Source organism: Rattus norvegicus, chromosome 12, assembly GCF_036323735.1.
Source record: "Rattus norvegicus strain BN/NHsdMcwi chromosome 12, GRCr8, whole genome shotgun sequence".
In the NCBI taxonomy this organism is placed as follows: domain Eukaryota; kingdom Metazoa; phylum Chordata; class Mammalia; order Rodentia; family Muridae; genus Rattus; species Rattus norvegicus.
Window position 1 is genome coordinate 46,938,873 of NC_086030.1, and position 15,422 is coordinate 46,954,294.

At 48.8% G+C, this 15,422-nt stretch overlaps 2 protein-coding genes across 3 annotated transcripts in view; one reads left to right on the top strand and one right to left on the bottom strand.

Moving 5' to 3' along the window:
- Window positions 1-75: 75 nt before the first annotated feature.
- Srsf9 (serine and arginine rich splicing factor 9) lies at window positions 76-6,341 on the bottom strand. Of its 2 annotated transcripts, none has more exons than NM_001009255.1 (4): window positions 6,025-6,275; window positions 2,482-2,642; window positions 833-1,005; window positions 76-588 (listed from the first exon to the last, which is right to left on the bottom strand). In NM_001009255.1, the coding sequence occupies exons 1-4, from the start codon at window positions 6,210-6,212 to the stop codon at window positions 445-447; spliced, it is 666 nt and encodes a 221-aa protein (NP_001009255.1). In that variant the 5' UTR covers window positions 6,213-6,275; the 3' UTR covers window positions 76-444. The 2 variants fall into 2 exon arrangements, 1 of the variants encoding a protein (NP_001009255.1); XR_010056379.1 differs by lacking the exon at window positions 76-588 and adding an exon at window positions 1,564-1,653 and having other exon boundaries at window positions 869-1,005; window positions 6,025-6,341.
- Window positions 6,342-6,418: 77 nt separating this feature from the next.
- Dynll1 (dynein light chain LC8-type 1) overlaps window positions 6,419-15,422 on the top strand; it is a 31,577-nt gene continuing 22,573 nt past the window's right edge. Inside the window, exon 1 of the mRNA XM_063271606.1 lies at window positions 6,419-6,604. The gene's annotated coding sequence lies outside the window, so the exon portion shown is untranslated. The remainder of the gene's footprint in view (window positions 6,605-15,422) is intronic.

Sequence of the window (15,422 nt, forward strand, 5' to 3'; positions counted from 1 at the left end):
AACTCACGGTAGTGCTCTTTGGTCAGTGCCTGTCAGATGAAACCTATGTACTCAATCAAAGACAACTACACACAATTACTAAACATTTAAAATATATTTCTAAACACAGTGGGCGACTCGGCCGTGTGGCTGCTGATGTCCAGAGCAGAGCAGCCCATAAAGATGCAGCACTGATCTCTGTCCCATAATCAGGGGTGAAAAATATACAACTTGTCCCTGAACCAAAGCCATGACTTCTATCTCTGCAGTCTAAAACATGTCCCTGCTAGCACAGTGGCTCTGGTCGAAATTACGTAGCTCCTTAAAAAAGAAAAAAAAAAGGGGGGGGGAGGAGAAATTAAGGACTTTCCTAAGACACTAAGTTATCGATCTGGAATGTAGACACTGAGCACAAAGCAGCTCAGCTCTTCAAAAAAACCTGAAGAGAGCCCTCCCGCCGCCTCCTCAGTAGGGCCTGAACGGAGAGAAGTAGTGTGGCGAGCCCCGGCTTTGGTATGGAGAGTCACGGCCCCTGGACCCCGACCGCGACCTCGAGCAGCCATAGCTGGTGCCCCTCTCAGGATACACCCGGATGTACGAAGTCTCACCCTGAAATCCAAGCAAACGGAAAAGGGAAGAATCAGTAATGAGCAAAGGCCCTGGCAGTCGCCTCACTACACTTCCAGTGTTACACACACGGTGGTACCCGTACTCCCCACCTCAAACAGAGGATGTATACAGAGCAGCCCCTCCGCTCTGTTCACTGTGGACAGGCTTCAAGGTACCATCAAGTGGAAAAGCACCACTCATGGCCACTGCTGAATCAGACTCAATAGAGGCGCCACGAACCCACCTCGTGAGAGCGGAATTTGGTGTCATCCAGTTTCCGCAGAGCATATTCCATGTCTTCTTTCCTCAAATATTCAACCATCCCCATTCCGTCCTTCTGTACGTCTGCGTAACAGACATCCCCAGCTTCGCGCATGTGATCCTTCAGGTCCTGCCAGCTGCCGGATGGAGGAAGCCCTGGGCAGAGAAAGGAGACCTCAGCCATGTTAACTGCCCTGCTAAGCGCTGGAAATACCTATGGTGGTCTACGCTCTGACAGCACATAATCCTTAAGGGGTCCCAAGTCACAAATCCTTACAAGGGCAGAGAATCAGAGAAATATACTGAAGTATACGGTAAACCACCGTGAGAAGCGGTCCACGTTAATTGTCCAGAGACCAAAGCTTCCCAACAAAGCAGACAAATCCTCCTGTCACAGGTTTACAACCTCTGAGAATTTACCACTCTGTGCTTCACAATCCGTGTAACACTCCCAAAACCCAGGTCCAGGTTTCATCCATTATAAAATTTATTAGTACAAAGTATTTCTTGCTGAACGTATGTTCCCCAGACATGAGTTTTGAAACAAGCCAAGTGTAGCTGAGGGAACAGCCCAAGAATCCATGTTTGTTTTTTTACAGTGAGAATGGCCAACAGAGCACAGAGTGCCTCGTTAAGAGATCACCAACATTCCTCACTACAGTGGGGGAGGGGACACTCAGATGCTAGAGCTAGTTGGGAGTCATACAACCCTACCTGATGTCATGAAAGGGACATGTGCTCCTGCTCTCAAAGGCTGTGTTTACCGCTCACAGCTCAGGGCCGCAGTCATTTCCTAATAGTTTTCTAAGCAGGATTTCAGAGCAGCATGGAGAGAAAAGAAGATAATGTATGACGTCGTGAAGGAGGGAACAGAGTCCTAGGGTTAACAGTTACAGAGGGACAAAGGAAGACAGATCCCACCACTCTTAGGCACTACTGTGACTGTGGGACAGTCACACTTTAAAAGGTGCCAGGCTCAATGTACTTCACTCCACTCAGGCCCCTCAACTCCCCTCTAACAGTAGAGGCCTCGGATCTTAACACGGGCTTGCTATTTTAAAGACACACCTGAAATCTGCATTTTACACAACTTCTGTTGACACCAGTTATAAAGAAAAGCACTATGTCCTCCACCACAACCCCCATGCTTCTATGTTGTCTGCATCTGCTCCTGTGATGTCTATGAAGGAACACTTCCGAGAAAACATTTGTAGAATTCTAGAGCCAATGCTCTCTCTCCCATCACCTTGCCCTCTCACCAGTAAGAAGCTCTAAGAAAACATGCTTATCAGGCCACAGTGGTGCACGCCTTAATCCCAGTGCTCAGGAGGCAGAGGCAGGGGGATCTCTGTAAGTTTGAAGTCAGTATGGTCTACAGTGTGAGTAGAGATGGTTTCAAAACAAAAGAAGAAATAGGTTTCCGTCCCACAAGGGCTCCATTACTTGTACGATTTCAGTCGTAGGACACCTGCCTCCTTGACTAATCAGGACTGAGCTTTTGAATGCCCCTGAGCACTGGCTATGAGAGGCCAGCATGTCCCACATCCTCAGCACTAGGCCAATACTCCTTGGACGCTAGACTGAAGCAGTGCGCACGCACACACCACCTTGTTGAATGCAGCGAGAACATACCTGAAACAAGAACTCGGAAATCTGATCGTCTTGTAGGAGGCCCGTTCCTCGAGGCTCGGGGCCACCCTCCCCGACCTCCGTAAGCCCTGGGGAATTCCACCCGGAGTCGACACTGGCCGTAGTCATAACCGTTTCTTCCATAGATGGCATCCTCAGCATCTCTGCAAGGAAAAGACTGAAATTAGTGCTGCCCAAGAGGCTGCGTGACTTCTCAACGGAGGGCGTGAGGAACTGAGCAAGGCGGGAACAGGAGGTTGGACACTAGACACAAGCTTGCCCTACCTCCGCTCAGGGGGGAGGGCCCTTCACACTATTCAAAAGTTTTGCAGCTGGGACAGCAAGATGGCTCAGCCACGACATGCACACACTCTCAAGTGCAAAATATACTTAGAAACTGGGAAATACAAACAAAAAGAAAACCAACTTGACAGTTAATGGAGGGGTCTGAATATGAGCAAAAGATGTGATGTGTACATGAGACGGCAGCAAACCAAACTCATCGTCCCAAAGGCACAACTACAGCTGTCAGGCGCGTGGGTCTTTCTCCAGGGATGAGAAGTGCAGATAAACAGAGTGGCTATACAGAGCTGACTCAGGAGCTGGCGCCCCTGCTGAGCTCACTGTTCTTCCAGGGACCAGGCTTCGGTTCTCAGCACCTACATAGCAGCTCTCAACGTCTGCAGCTCCGGTTCAGGGGGATCCTGTGCTCCTTCTGACCTATGACCTCCACTGTGCATATGCCATTCGTACCAGTTGACCATACACGTACGAATTAGTCTTTCAGGGAGGCTGATCCACAGGATTAAAATAATTGTTGATAGGGGCTGGGGATTTAGCTCAGTGGTAGAGCGCTTACCTAGGAAGCGCAAGGCCCTGGGTTCGGTCCCCAGCTCCGAAAAAAAGAACCAAAAAAAAAAAAAACAAAAAAAAAAAAATAATTGTTGATAGATAACTGGTTTTGCCAATGAACCGGATTTATCAAAACATGACAAGCATTTTCTCCAAAGCAGTGGTTCTCAACCTGTCGGCCCCTCTGGCAAACCTTTATCTCCGAAATATATTACTACCAACAGCAGTAGCAAATTTAGTTATGAAGTCGCAAGGGAAATACTTTTATGGCTGGAGGTCACCACCACATGGAGAACTGTTTACAGGAAGGCTGAAAACTGCATTGGCCCCTTAATAGTCTTCCCCACAAGACAAAGCTTATGGGAGAAGCCAGGTATGATGGCACACTGGGGAGGCTGAGGCAGGGAGTTGAGACCACCCTGGTCTACAAAGAAAGACCGTCTCAAAAAGTCACTACAGGGCTGGAGAGATGGCTCAGCGGTTAGGAGCACTGCTCTTCCAGAGGTCCTGAGTTCAATTCCCAGCAACCACATGGTGGCTCACAACCATCTGTAATGGGATCTGATGCCCTCTTCTGGTGTGTCTGAAGTACAGTTAGAGTGTACTCATATACATGAAATAAATAAATAATTCTTTAAAAAGTCACTGCAAACTTAAAAGACAAATGAAATGAGGGCCCGAGGATGTCCCATCAGCCAAGAGCACTTGTTGGTCCCATCACCCACATGATGGTTCTGACTTCCCTGGGCAACAGGCATGCATGTGGAGCAAACACACACAGGTAATACACACACACACACACACACACACACACACACACACACACACAAATAAATCTTAAAAAATAAAGTAAAATAAAAAGGTAAACAAGGCTGGATTCCATGACTCACGTCACCAGCAATGGGAGCCAGAGGAAAGCGGATCTCTGTGATTTCGAGTTCCGGCCAGTCAGAGCTCTAAGACCGTGTCTAAAACAGACAGCAAAGGCATCAAGGAACACGACAGTGACAGCGTTGACTGCTGGAGCGCATGTATAATGGACCCGAAGGGTCAGGCGTATTAAGGACTAAAAGCAGATTTGTATGTAAAGAATTTGAGTTAGCCGTTGAAGCTTTTTTTTATAACTCTTAATTGAGAAAAAAAAAGCCTATGTAACCGAGTTATCGAATGGACTAAGCAGGACGCTAAAAATTTTAAGCACTTCCTTTAAAACTTCCCAAGTTGAGCAGAATATAGTTCTACTAAGACGAAAGGAAAAACACAAACCATGACCATGTAACATTAATGCGCAGTAGTAACTGGGTTCAAATCCTACCTAGCTCCTCTACAAACACCTACCAACTAACTAACCTCTTGCATTAACCACAATCGCAATCTCCTCATCTGGGAAATACGGGCAGCAATCTCTGCTTCACGGGATATTGAAAATGCTAACTACGCAGCATGGCACTTGACACAGAACTTTGACTGTTCGAAATACACAATGGCACTGTTAATTAGAGCCGCGATTTCCTCACATTCGTTTGTTTAAAAAAAAAAAAAAGCTTAGGGATAAAAGTTGTGTAAGTCGGGGTTGGGGATTTAGCTCAGTGGTAGAGAGCTTGCCTAGCAAGCAAGGCCCTGGGTTCGGTCCCCAGCTCCGAAAAAAAAAACAACAACAACAACAACAAAAAAAAAAAACAAAAACAAAAACAAAAAGTTGTGTAAGTCGGGGTTGGGGATTTAGCTCAGTAGTAGAACGCTTGCATAGCAAGCGCAAGGTCCTGGGTTTGGTCCCCAGCTCCGAAAAAAAAGAAAAAAAAAAAGTTGTGTAAGTCTTCAACCATCGAAGTGCGGAGTACTTCTACCGTGAACCACATCGGGTCGGCAGGCAGAGATGAAGCTCTCCTCCCAAGGATGCTGAGAAGACAGGGAACAGGTCCTTACTGACCTTACCAGGGGCAGGGACCACGGCAGTGCGGAGCTTTTCTAACCAAAGCCTACTCTCCGGCCTCTTCGGCCCGAGGGCCAACAGCATTTTGCACAACCACAAAGACCAATCTTCGGCGCGCATTTGGGGGAACCCAGCTCTCCCACATCCCCGGTACAATTAACTTCTGGAGGGACCTCCCACATCAGACGGGGATGAAATCACAGACGGCGCCCCACCCCCCCTCCCCCTGCCGGTTCAATCCCATTCCTTCCACAGGAAACCAGGCTCAGCGGGGCGCCGAAGTGGGGGACCAGCTCCAGACACCCCTTTACAGCCGCCAAAGGCAACCAGTCCCCGCCGGTTGCGTGTTCCCCCGAAACGGCGAGGGCCCAGGACCCGGGGGGGGCGGGGTGGACGAATGTCGCCTTAGGCCGAGTCCTCTGCAGGGCGGGTACCTGGGACCCGAGGCTCCCAAGCTCTGGGCCGCTCCCCTTTCGGGGCGCTTCTCCTTAGGGCGCCTTCCCAAACCGAGGAAGGGGAAAGTGCCGGTTTTTAACCCTCGTCGAGGGAAGTCTGGCGGGTCGGGGCCCTCTAATGAAGGAAGTGACAACAGGCAAAGGCTGAGGAAAAGAAGCCGCCGCCGCCTCCTCCAGCCCGGGGCGCCGCGAGGGGTGGTCAGCGGGGCCCGGAGGGGGAGGGGAGGGAGCCAGGGGGAGGGGAGGAGGGGAGGGGGCTCGGGCCCGGCGCCGGCCCGCAGGAGGGCGAGACGCGGGGATCCTCACCGCGGGTCCTCGAAGCGCACGAAGGCGAAGGGCACGAGGCCGTGCCGGTTCTTGAGCTCAATCTCGCGGATGCGACCGTACTTGTAAAACAGATCCTCGAGGTCCTTCTCACGCACGTCGGTCGGAAGGTTGCCCACGTAGATGCGCCCGTCGCCCTCACCGCCGCGCTCGTCCGCCCAGCCCGACATCCGCACCACCCGACGCCGCGGGCCCGCCGCAGCCCACTTCCCGCAGCCGCCTCCTCAGCCCGGGTTTCTCCCCCCTTGCCGCTGCTCCCCCGCGGGCTCCGAGGCGCTCAGCCGCACTGCACTGTGGGAGCGCTGCGCGGAAGCTGCAGGGGTCGGAGGACTTTAAAGCTATCTTAAAGGGGCAGGGGCCGCGAGGTGCGCGTGCGCAAGGGCCAGTCTCCCAAGGGGTGCGAGTGGAAGGTCCGGGCGGTGCGACCCCAGCGCCGCCTCGGCTGGCAGGGCACTGAGCCCGCTTGGGCGTGCGACTGTCCTTCTGTGAGGGGGCGCCTGAGGAAAAGGATGCCAACCCCACAGAAACCCTCAGACTGCCTAGCGCTGGCCCTCAGTCCCAGGTCAGTAGTCCTTTCCTTAGACCCGAGGTGTAAGGCCGAGTGGATTGTCGCGTTTATGGAGAACCGAGCGTGGTGGTGCAAACCTTTCGTTCTAGCACTCCGAACAGAGACAGGAGGATGTCCATGAGTTCAAGGCCAACCTGGTTTATATAGGGAAATAAAAGGAACGAACACGACTGCTCCTAGGTATAGCGGAGAAGGTTTATTGTAGATACGTGGGAGAGCATACTCTGAGGGGGGCACATCTGGGAGAGTCCAGAGTGGACTTGACCAGGCTGAACCGGGCCCTGTGAGGAGAGGCGGGAGGGAGAGGGGAAACGGTGCAGCAGGCTGGAGGCCAGAAGGTACAAGAAGAGGAAGGTAATAAAAATGTCTGGATTATATAGGGAAGAGCCTCTAGGGGAAAGGCAGCCTAGCCCCTAGCCTGGAGGGCGGGGTATACGAGTCAAGCCGGGTAACAGTTAAGGACTGAAGGAAGCGGGGGGGGGGGGGGGGGGGGTGAGGGCGGACTGACCTAGAGACCAGGTCTGCTTTGATTTGTTAAACAGGCACCATAGCGGATTCTCGAGGTCTGAAGCTTAGCTGCCGGTCTCAAAGAGAGAAAAGAGAAATCTGTGGAGAATAAGCATATAATGTTTCATAATATTACCACAGCCATCATTGTAGAGTTTGCCTATTTGTGCTTTTTTTTTTTTGAGACCAACCTCAAAAAAAAAGTGGCGATGATGCATGCAGGTAATCTCACTCTCTAGAGGCTAAGGTGAGAGACTTGAAAATTCTAGGCTAACCTGGGCTACATCCTGTCTTGAAAAATTACTCAAACCTAGATGCCTGGAGGGATATAAGGCAAAGATAGCAAGATGACAGTTAGCTGTAACCCTCGGCAGTATGTGTTCACCCTGATGTTGTTTCAACTGTTCTCTGTAACATTTTGGATCCCAGCCTAGGGCTACACCATAAAACTGTATGTCCAAGAGCTGGAGAGATGGCTCCAGTGATTAAGAGCCCTGGCTGCTCTTCCAGAGGACTGGAGTTCAATACCCAGCCCTCAAACGGCAGCCTAGAGCTGTCTGTCACTCCAGTTCCAGGTGGTCGACACCCTCAAACAGGCATATGTGCAGGCAAAGACACCAATGAAGATATAATAAATACATCTTTAAAAACAAAAAGCCTCAAATTGTGTATGTTTATGTTCATCCTGTATTCTGTGCAGTTAAAGGGGGGGAGGGGCAGTTCAAAGGCAGCCCAGTCTACAGAGCTAATTTCAGGACAGCCAAGGATGCACAGAGAAAACCTGTCTCAAAAACAAACCAGAAAGAGAAATAATTTCTTAGAAAATAATAAAAGTTCTGGGCTTGAGATGGCTCAGTGGTTAAGAGCACTGACTGCTCTTCCAGAGGTCCTGAGTTCAATTCTCAACATCCATACGGTGGCTCACAACCATCCGTAATGGGATCTGATGCTGTCTTCTGGTGTGTCTGAAGACAGCTACAGTGTACTCATATAGAATAAATAAATAAGGGGTTGGGGATTTAGCTCAGTGGTAGAGCGCTTGCCTAGGAAGCACAAGGCCCTGGGTTCGGTCCCCAGCTCCGAAAAAAAGAACCAAAAAAAAAAAGAATAAATAAATAAATCTTTTTTAAAAAAATAATAAAAGTTCTGGGCTGGAGGCCTGGTTAAGCATTGAGAGCACTTATTCCTCTTGCAGAAGACCTGGGTTCTGCTCCCAGCACACACACGGTGGCTAACGGCCATCCTAACTCAGTTCAGGGAATCCAGCAACCTGTCTTGACCACCCTGCCTGGGAAGCAGGCATGAGCTCGGGACATGTGCACACATTCAGCAACACACTCATCCCACAAAATAAAGGAAGTCCTGAAAAATCTTTCCCATTAAACTCCTGGTAACACGGAGTCAACGAATCGGCACAATATCATGGACTGTTATACAGTCGTTAATTCATGTTTTTGATGTACCGACGTCATAATAATTTAGTTATAATTGAAGTATATTTGTGTTTTTGTTTAGTGCTTTGTCAAGACAGGATTTCTCTGTGTAGCCCTGGCTGTCCTGGGACTCACTCCGTAGACCAGGCTGGCGTTGAACTCACAGAAATCTGCCTGCCTCTGCCTCCTGAGCTCCGGGATTAAAGGCATGGGCCACCACCTCCCAGTTAACTGAAATAAATTTAAATGGTGTTTAGAGCTGTATCCACATATGTACTCTGAAGGTAATCTATCCTGTTGTTGATCTCTTACTAATCTGTTAAAGGAACCTGTTAACCAGTTACCTATACAAATGCAGCTTGGAGGCTTCATTCCAAATACAACGTGCTTGCCAGCTGTGCCCGAGGCTCTAGGTGCCATCTCCAGTATTGCCAGAATAAGTGAGCGATAAAGCTCAAAATATACTTGTTAAAATACTTTCTGGGGCTGGAGAGATGGCTCAGCGGTTAAGAGCACCGACTGTTCTTCCAGAGGTCCTGAGTTCAATTCCCAGCAACCACATGGTGGCTCACGACCATCTGTAATGGGATCCGATGCCCTCTTCTGGTGCGTCTGAAGACAGCTACAGAGTACTCACATACATAAAAAAAAAAAAAAAAAAATATATGTAACTAGGTATTGCTTCTAACCCCCCTCCCCCAAAAGCATAGAAACTTTTCAAAGCAATGTGAAGGTCTTTGCCCACCTGTGCTCCTGACCCTGGGGATGTGGGCGGAGAAGGTTCACCTTCAGCAGCACACGGCGGCGGCTGAGGGCAACCCAGCCTGCGTCAGCAAAACAAAACAAAAACCTAACTGAGTGCTAAAATATAAAAAGGGAGCAGGAAAATCTTCCAAATGTTCGTGGAACTACCTCTTTGCCTTTTCTCTCCTATATTTGGACAAGACATCTGCTCGTGGCAACGATCCTCTATTTCTGTACTTTTCCTGTGTTTACCGAACTGTAATTAGCCTGCACTCGGCTTATAAGTAGAATAAAACGGGATAAGTGGTCTCTCAAATCTAACTTGCGTGTCGCTGTGTCTGGAACATATATAATGCTTCTGACTGCTCTTCTCAGGGCCGGGAAGACAAGCAGGAAAGATGCCTGGCCAGAGGGGATCTTGAATCTGGGTGTGTTTTAAAGGCCTTTGACATGCATCCTTAATTTCACGCTTGGGAAGTAGAGGCAAGTGGGTTACATAGTGAGTTCAAGGCCTGATGGGTTTCTGTCATGAGTTCAAGGCCCGACAGGTCTATGTAGTGCGTTCAAGGCCAGCCAACGGTACACAGTGAAATACTGTCTCCAAAAAAAAGGCATTCAAAACCGAGATTTTTTTTTTCAGAACATGCTTAGATGTATTAATATGTTTCTCAATTTATCATTTCTAGGTAGTTATTACTTACAAATATTTTTTTGTTTGTTTGTTTGCTTTTGCTATTGGAGAAAACGGGTCAGCCTCCTCGGGAGAGAGACAAGTCAGCTGACGGGACTCCAGGCGGAGAGACTACTCAGGATTAGCTAGGTTGTTAGGAGACAGTTGCGACCCAGCGTGGAACATAAAGGCGGATTCCGTTCCCGTAAGCCAGACTCTGACTTTTAGATTCCAGCACGAGTCAGACCAAATCGAGGCTGCGTGTTCACACTCCGCTGAGGCACAGACTGTAGGCAGGGAAACGTTTATCTGTCTAGTTATTCAACATTTCTGAATTCAAACTATAATTTAGGCCTTGTTTTTATTACCAAGAGGTTGCCCTTAAGCCGTCAGTTAAAGTCCTTGTTGTAGTGGAGAACACATTGGGGTGCTGCCTAACATGTCTAAGACACCCTAGGGGGAGGGGCTGGAGAGGTGACTTCATTGGTAAAATGGTCGCCGTGCAAGCAGAGAGCCAGGTTCAATCTCTAGAGCCTAAGGGAAGAGCTACAGTGAAAGCTGCTGCTGAGGCAGAGATGGGCAGGCCGGAGGGCTCCCCGGCAGCCAGTCTTGCTAGTCAGCGAGCTCAGAGTTCACTGGGAGAGCCTGTCAGGAAAGAACAAGGTAAAGGGTCGATCTCCGGCCTCCACACACCGGTCCATACATGTACCCACATGCATGGGCACATACATAGAAATGTACACACATGTACAGTACACAGGCATAAGCTTTCGAAAAATAGATCTTAGGCTGCCAAGATGGTTCAGTGGGTGGAGGCATTCGCTGCCAACTTGAATTTATTCCCTAGGACCCCACATGGTGGTAGGAAAGAACCAGCTCCCACCAGTTTCTGGCCTGACCTACACATGTATGTTGGGGTAATCTATCACACACACACACACACACACCACACACACACACACACACACTTTTTGAATGTATTTATTCATTATATATGAGTACACTGTAGCTGTCTTCAGACACACCAGAAGAGGGGATCGGATCTCATTACAGATGGTTGTGAGCCACCATGTGGTTGCTGGGACTTGGAACTCAGGACCTCTGGAAGAGCAGTCAGTGCTCTAACCGCTGAGCCATCTCTCCAGTCCCTTCATCTGTTTGACGACAGCATCTCGTTAAATTGCTCAGGCTAGCCTTGAACCTGGGGACTTCCCATTTCAGCATCCCAGGAAGCTGGAAGGTGACCAGTGCCTTAGGGCTGGATAAGAAATCCCAGGACTTGGAAATGGACCAGGGATGAGGCCGCAGAAGAAGTGTGGGTTCCTGGCTCGGGGGATTTGTAGGGGAGAGGTGTCTGTCAGGGCAAGATAGATTGATGGCAAAAATCGAACTGATATAGAGACGCAGGAGGTAGTCTAAGGCATGGATGATGTTGTGAAAGACCACCGGGGTGGGGAAGACCCCCACTCAAATCTCGAGACGATGCAACCCCCAAGAACTCACGAGAAACTGATCTTGATGTAATAAACAAGAGGTGTATTTGAGGAACCAGAGCTCTGGGGACGACACATATCTCACACAGGAGACAGAGGAGTCGACCCCAAGCCCAATTAGGGGAAGGGATTTATAGGGAAAATTACATAGGTAGTTGGCAACAGTCACACAAAACAATTTCATTGGTTTGTAACTTGGGCTCAGTTCAACTCTAGGCCGCCCTGCTTCTGGGGCAAGCCGACCCTAATTCTCATTTTTCTCAGGACTGTTGAGTCAGGCCTTATCGAGGCCAGATGGTTTGTGGTGGCTATAGCCAGACTACATCCCCAAAATATGTTATGTTATTCTTTGCTGTGAGGTGCACTTGTCCTCACAGCAGGGTCAGTGGGGGATAGTTTAAAATCTTTATTCTTTCAGTTGGACTAAGAAACAGAGAACCTGAGGAAGGAAGGCTAAAAGTAGAAGGGCAGCAGACAACACACGCCCTTTGACGGGAAGCAGATTCACACTTACACGACTTAATGACAGTGACTAGGCATGCCTCTCACACTTGACCGCAGCGGCCCTCTATGCAGGGAGTCTAGAGAAGTATCAGGGGTGACAGCACATGCCTGTAGTCCCAGCACTTGAGAGGTAGAGGCAGGAGGATTGGGAATTCTTTTTTTTTTTTTAAAGATTTATTTATTATATATAAGTACACTGTCTCAGACACACCTGAAGAGGGCACCAGATCCCATTACAGATGGTTGTGAGCCACCATGTGGTTGCTGGGACTTGAACTCAGGACCTCTGGAAGAGCAGTCAGTGCTCTAACCGCTGAGCCATCTCTCCAGCCCCAGGATTGGGAATTCTTAACTATGTAGTGAGCAGAAGGTAGCTTGGCTTATGTAAGATCCTATCTCACAAACAAACACACAAAAATATATAATAAAATAAAATTATATATATACATATATATATATATGGAAGTTTGATACTCATTCCAATAATATAATTGTCATGATTTGAATATGCTTGGCCCAGAGAGTGGCACTATTTGGAGGTATGTTGGAATGGGTGTGGCCTTGTTGGAGTGGGCGTGTTGCTGTGGGTGTGGGCTTTAAGACCCTCCTCATCCCCGGGGTTGGGGATTTAGCTCAGTGGCAGAGCGCTTGCCTAGCATGCGCAAGGCCCTGAGTTCGGTCCCCAGCTCCGAAAAAAAGAAAAAAACAAACAAAAGAAAAAAAAAGACCCTCCTCATCCTAGCTGCCTAGAAGTCAGTTTTCCACTAGCAGCCTTCAGGCAAAGATGTAGAACTCTCAGCTCCTTCTGCACCATGCCTGCCTGGATGCTGCCATGTTCCTGCCTTGATGATAATGGACTGAACCTCTGAACCAAGCCAGTCCCCGTTAAATGTTGTCCTTATAAGAGTTGCCTTGGTCATGGTGTCTGCTCACAGCAGTAAAACCCTAACTGAGACAATACTGATATTAAGAAAGATTCCGGGTTCGGTCCCCAGCTCCAAAAAAAAAGAAAAAAAAAAGAAAAAAAAAAAAAAAAAAAAGAAAGATTCCATGAATCAAGGCACGAGCCTGTAATCCCAGCACACTGAGACAAGATGATCTCTAGTTTGAGGCCAACTTGGACAACACAGCCAGTTCCAGGCCCACTGAGACCTAGTCTGGAAACAAACAAACAAACAAACAAACAAACAAACAAAAAACCACAGAACCAAGGGGTGGGGACGTAGCTAAGTTGGCAGAGCATTTGCCCCACGTGTGATGGGGAACCCTGATTCTGTCCGAAACCCTGCAGAAACCAGCTATAGCAGCGCTCTCCTGCGATTTCAGTATGTGACAGGATCTCAAGCTCAGCTTGGGATACCTGAGATTCTGTCTCCAAACAGACGGGGCCAGGGAGATGACTCAAATCAGTAAAACTCTTGCCTCAAAAGCAGGATGACCTGAGTATATATCCCCAGCGCCTGTGTGTGTACAAGTCAGGTTTGAGATAGCCCACCGGCCCCGGTGCTGTTGGGAAATAAGAGACTCTCGGGAGCTGAGCGTGATGATTTGCCAGTCCTAGTCAGTTGGTGAGCTCTTGCCCACCCCTACCCCCACCCTGCTCCCAAAACAAACAACAACAACAACAACAAAAAAAAAAAAAAACCAAAGACCTCAGGTAGAGGGGCCAGGGAGACAGCCGAGATGGAACCCTGCAGTGCGTACCTAGCATAAACAAGGTCCTGAGTTTAAGACCCAGCACCACAGAAACCGGGTGCAATGGCTCAAACCGGCAGTCTCTGGAGATGGGGAGGGATTGCTCAGAAGTTTACAGTCATCCTTGATTATGTAGGGAACTCCAGGTCAGGCTGGAGGGAGATACACTGGTGCACACATGCACATGCACATCGCACACACACACACACACACACACACACACACACACACACACTACATTAGATATCAGTGGCTTCAGAATGAAACTCTGTTGACCTTCCAAGCCTGCTAGGAGTCATGTTCTGAGTCGGGCTTAATGTCGAATGCCTGGAATCCCAGTATTCAGGAAGCTGAGGAAGAGGAGCTTGTGTTTGAAGCCAGCCTTGAGTGCATCTGGAGACATTACCTCAGTGAACGATGAGGTACTTTCCATAAGAGAGTAGGGCAGTGTCCAGTTAAATGCATGCCAAAGGCATCATATCTTCAAAATTTTCTTTTTTCCTTCTTCTTTCCTGCCCCCTCTGGCATCTCAGTAAAATGTTTCCTTCTGTGTGAAGCTCAGTCATGAACTTCTCCCAGCAGTCAGGAGGGGGAGCGAGTGATAAGGAGACAGTTGGTGGGAAAATGAGTCACCCTGGAGTCTAGGCTAGCACCGAGAGTTGTGGGCTGGGTCACTAGAATGTGTTTTTGCTTGGGACAGCCAGAGGGCTTGCTGTCCGGTCACCTCGAGTTCCAGTGCATTTGTGAGACGAGTCTGTGACTGCAGCTCAGTACTAGAGCTCTTGCCTAGCACGAATGAAGTCCGGAGTTTGACTGAGGGGGGATGGAATCGTTGATTTCTGGAGAGCTGCATACTTATGAGCCATGAGCCACGCAGAGGAGGCTGGGAAGAACCAGCAGCGCAGCTAAATTAGGAGATTAGAGAGAGTTAGGAACGGGGAGCAGGCAGTTTGAGGAAGACAAGTGCCAAGTGTGGGAGGACGAGAAGACAGAAGGGAGAGAAAAATTCAAGAAGGTTTGCGGTCTGTTGTGAACATAATTCTCCTCTGGTGTTTTCTAAAGAGACAGCAGAAAGAAAAAAAAGATGTTTTTCAATTATTGTGCGATAAGGAAGGGCAGTTTCTTTGCATGTGGCCAGACAGGTGGGGAGAGAGCCCCGCCTCCATTTGTATGAGGTTATTTTAAGCAAGGAGCGTCCTGAATTTGTAGCAGCTGTGAGCCTTGTTTTTGCTAATTTGTTAAAGACAGGGTCTTCACTATACCTAATGTTTATTTGAGATAGGGCCTCACTATGTAGCCTGGACTGGAATTCTTTTTTTTTAAAGGATTTATTTATTTAATACATGTGAGTAAACCATCTTCAGACACATCAGATCTCATTACAGATGGTCGTGAACCACCACGTGGTTGCTGGGAATTGAACTCAGGACCTCTGGAAGAGCAGTCAGTGCTCTTAACCACTGAGCCACCTCTCCATCCCCGACTGAATTCAAGATGTAGACCAGACTAGCTTGTTGCTCACAAAGACCTACCAGCTTCTGCCTCCAGACTGCTGGGATTAAAAGTATGGGTCACCATGCCTGTCTTTTATTTGCTTATTTTGGTTTTTCACTACAAGGTTTCTCTGTGTACTCCTAGCTGTCCCGAAACTCACTCTGTAGATGAGGCTGGGCTCGAACTCGAAAAGATCCATCTACCTCTGCCTCCCAAGTGCTGTGATTAAAGGTGTCCCCCTTCCCCAAGGCATCTTTTATTTACTTTTTAGA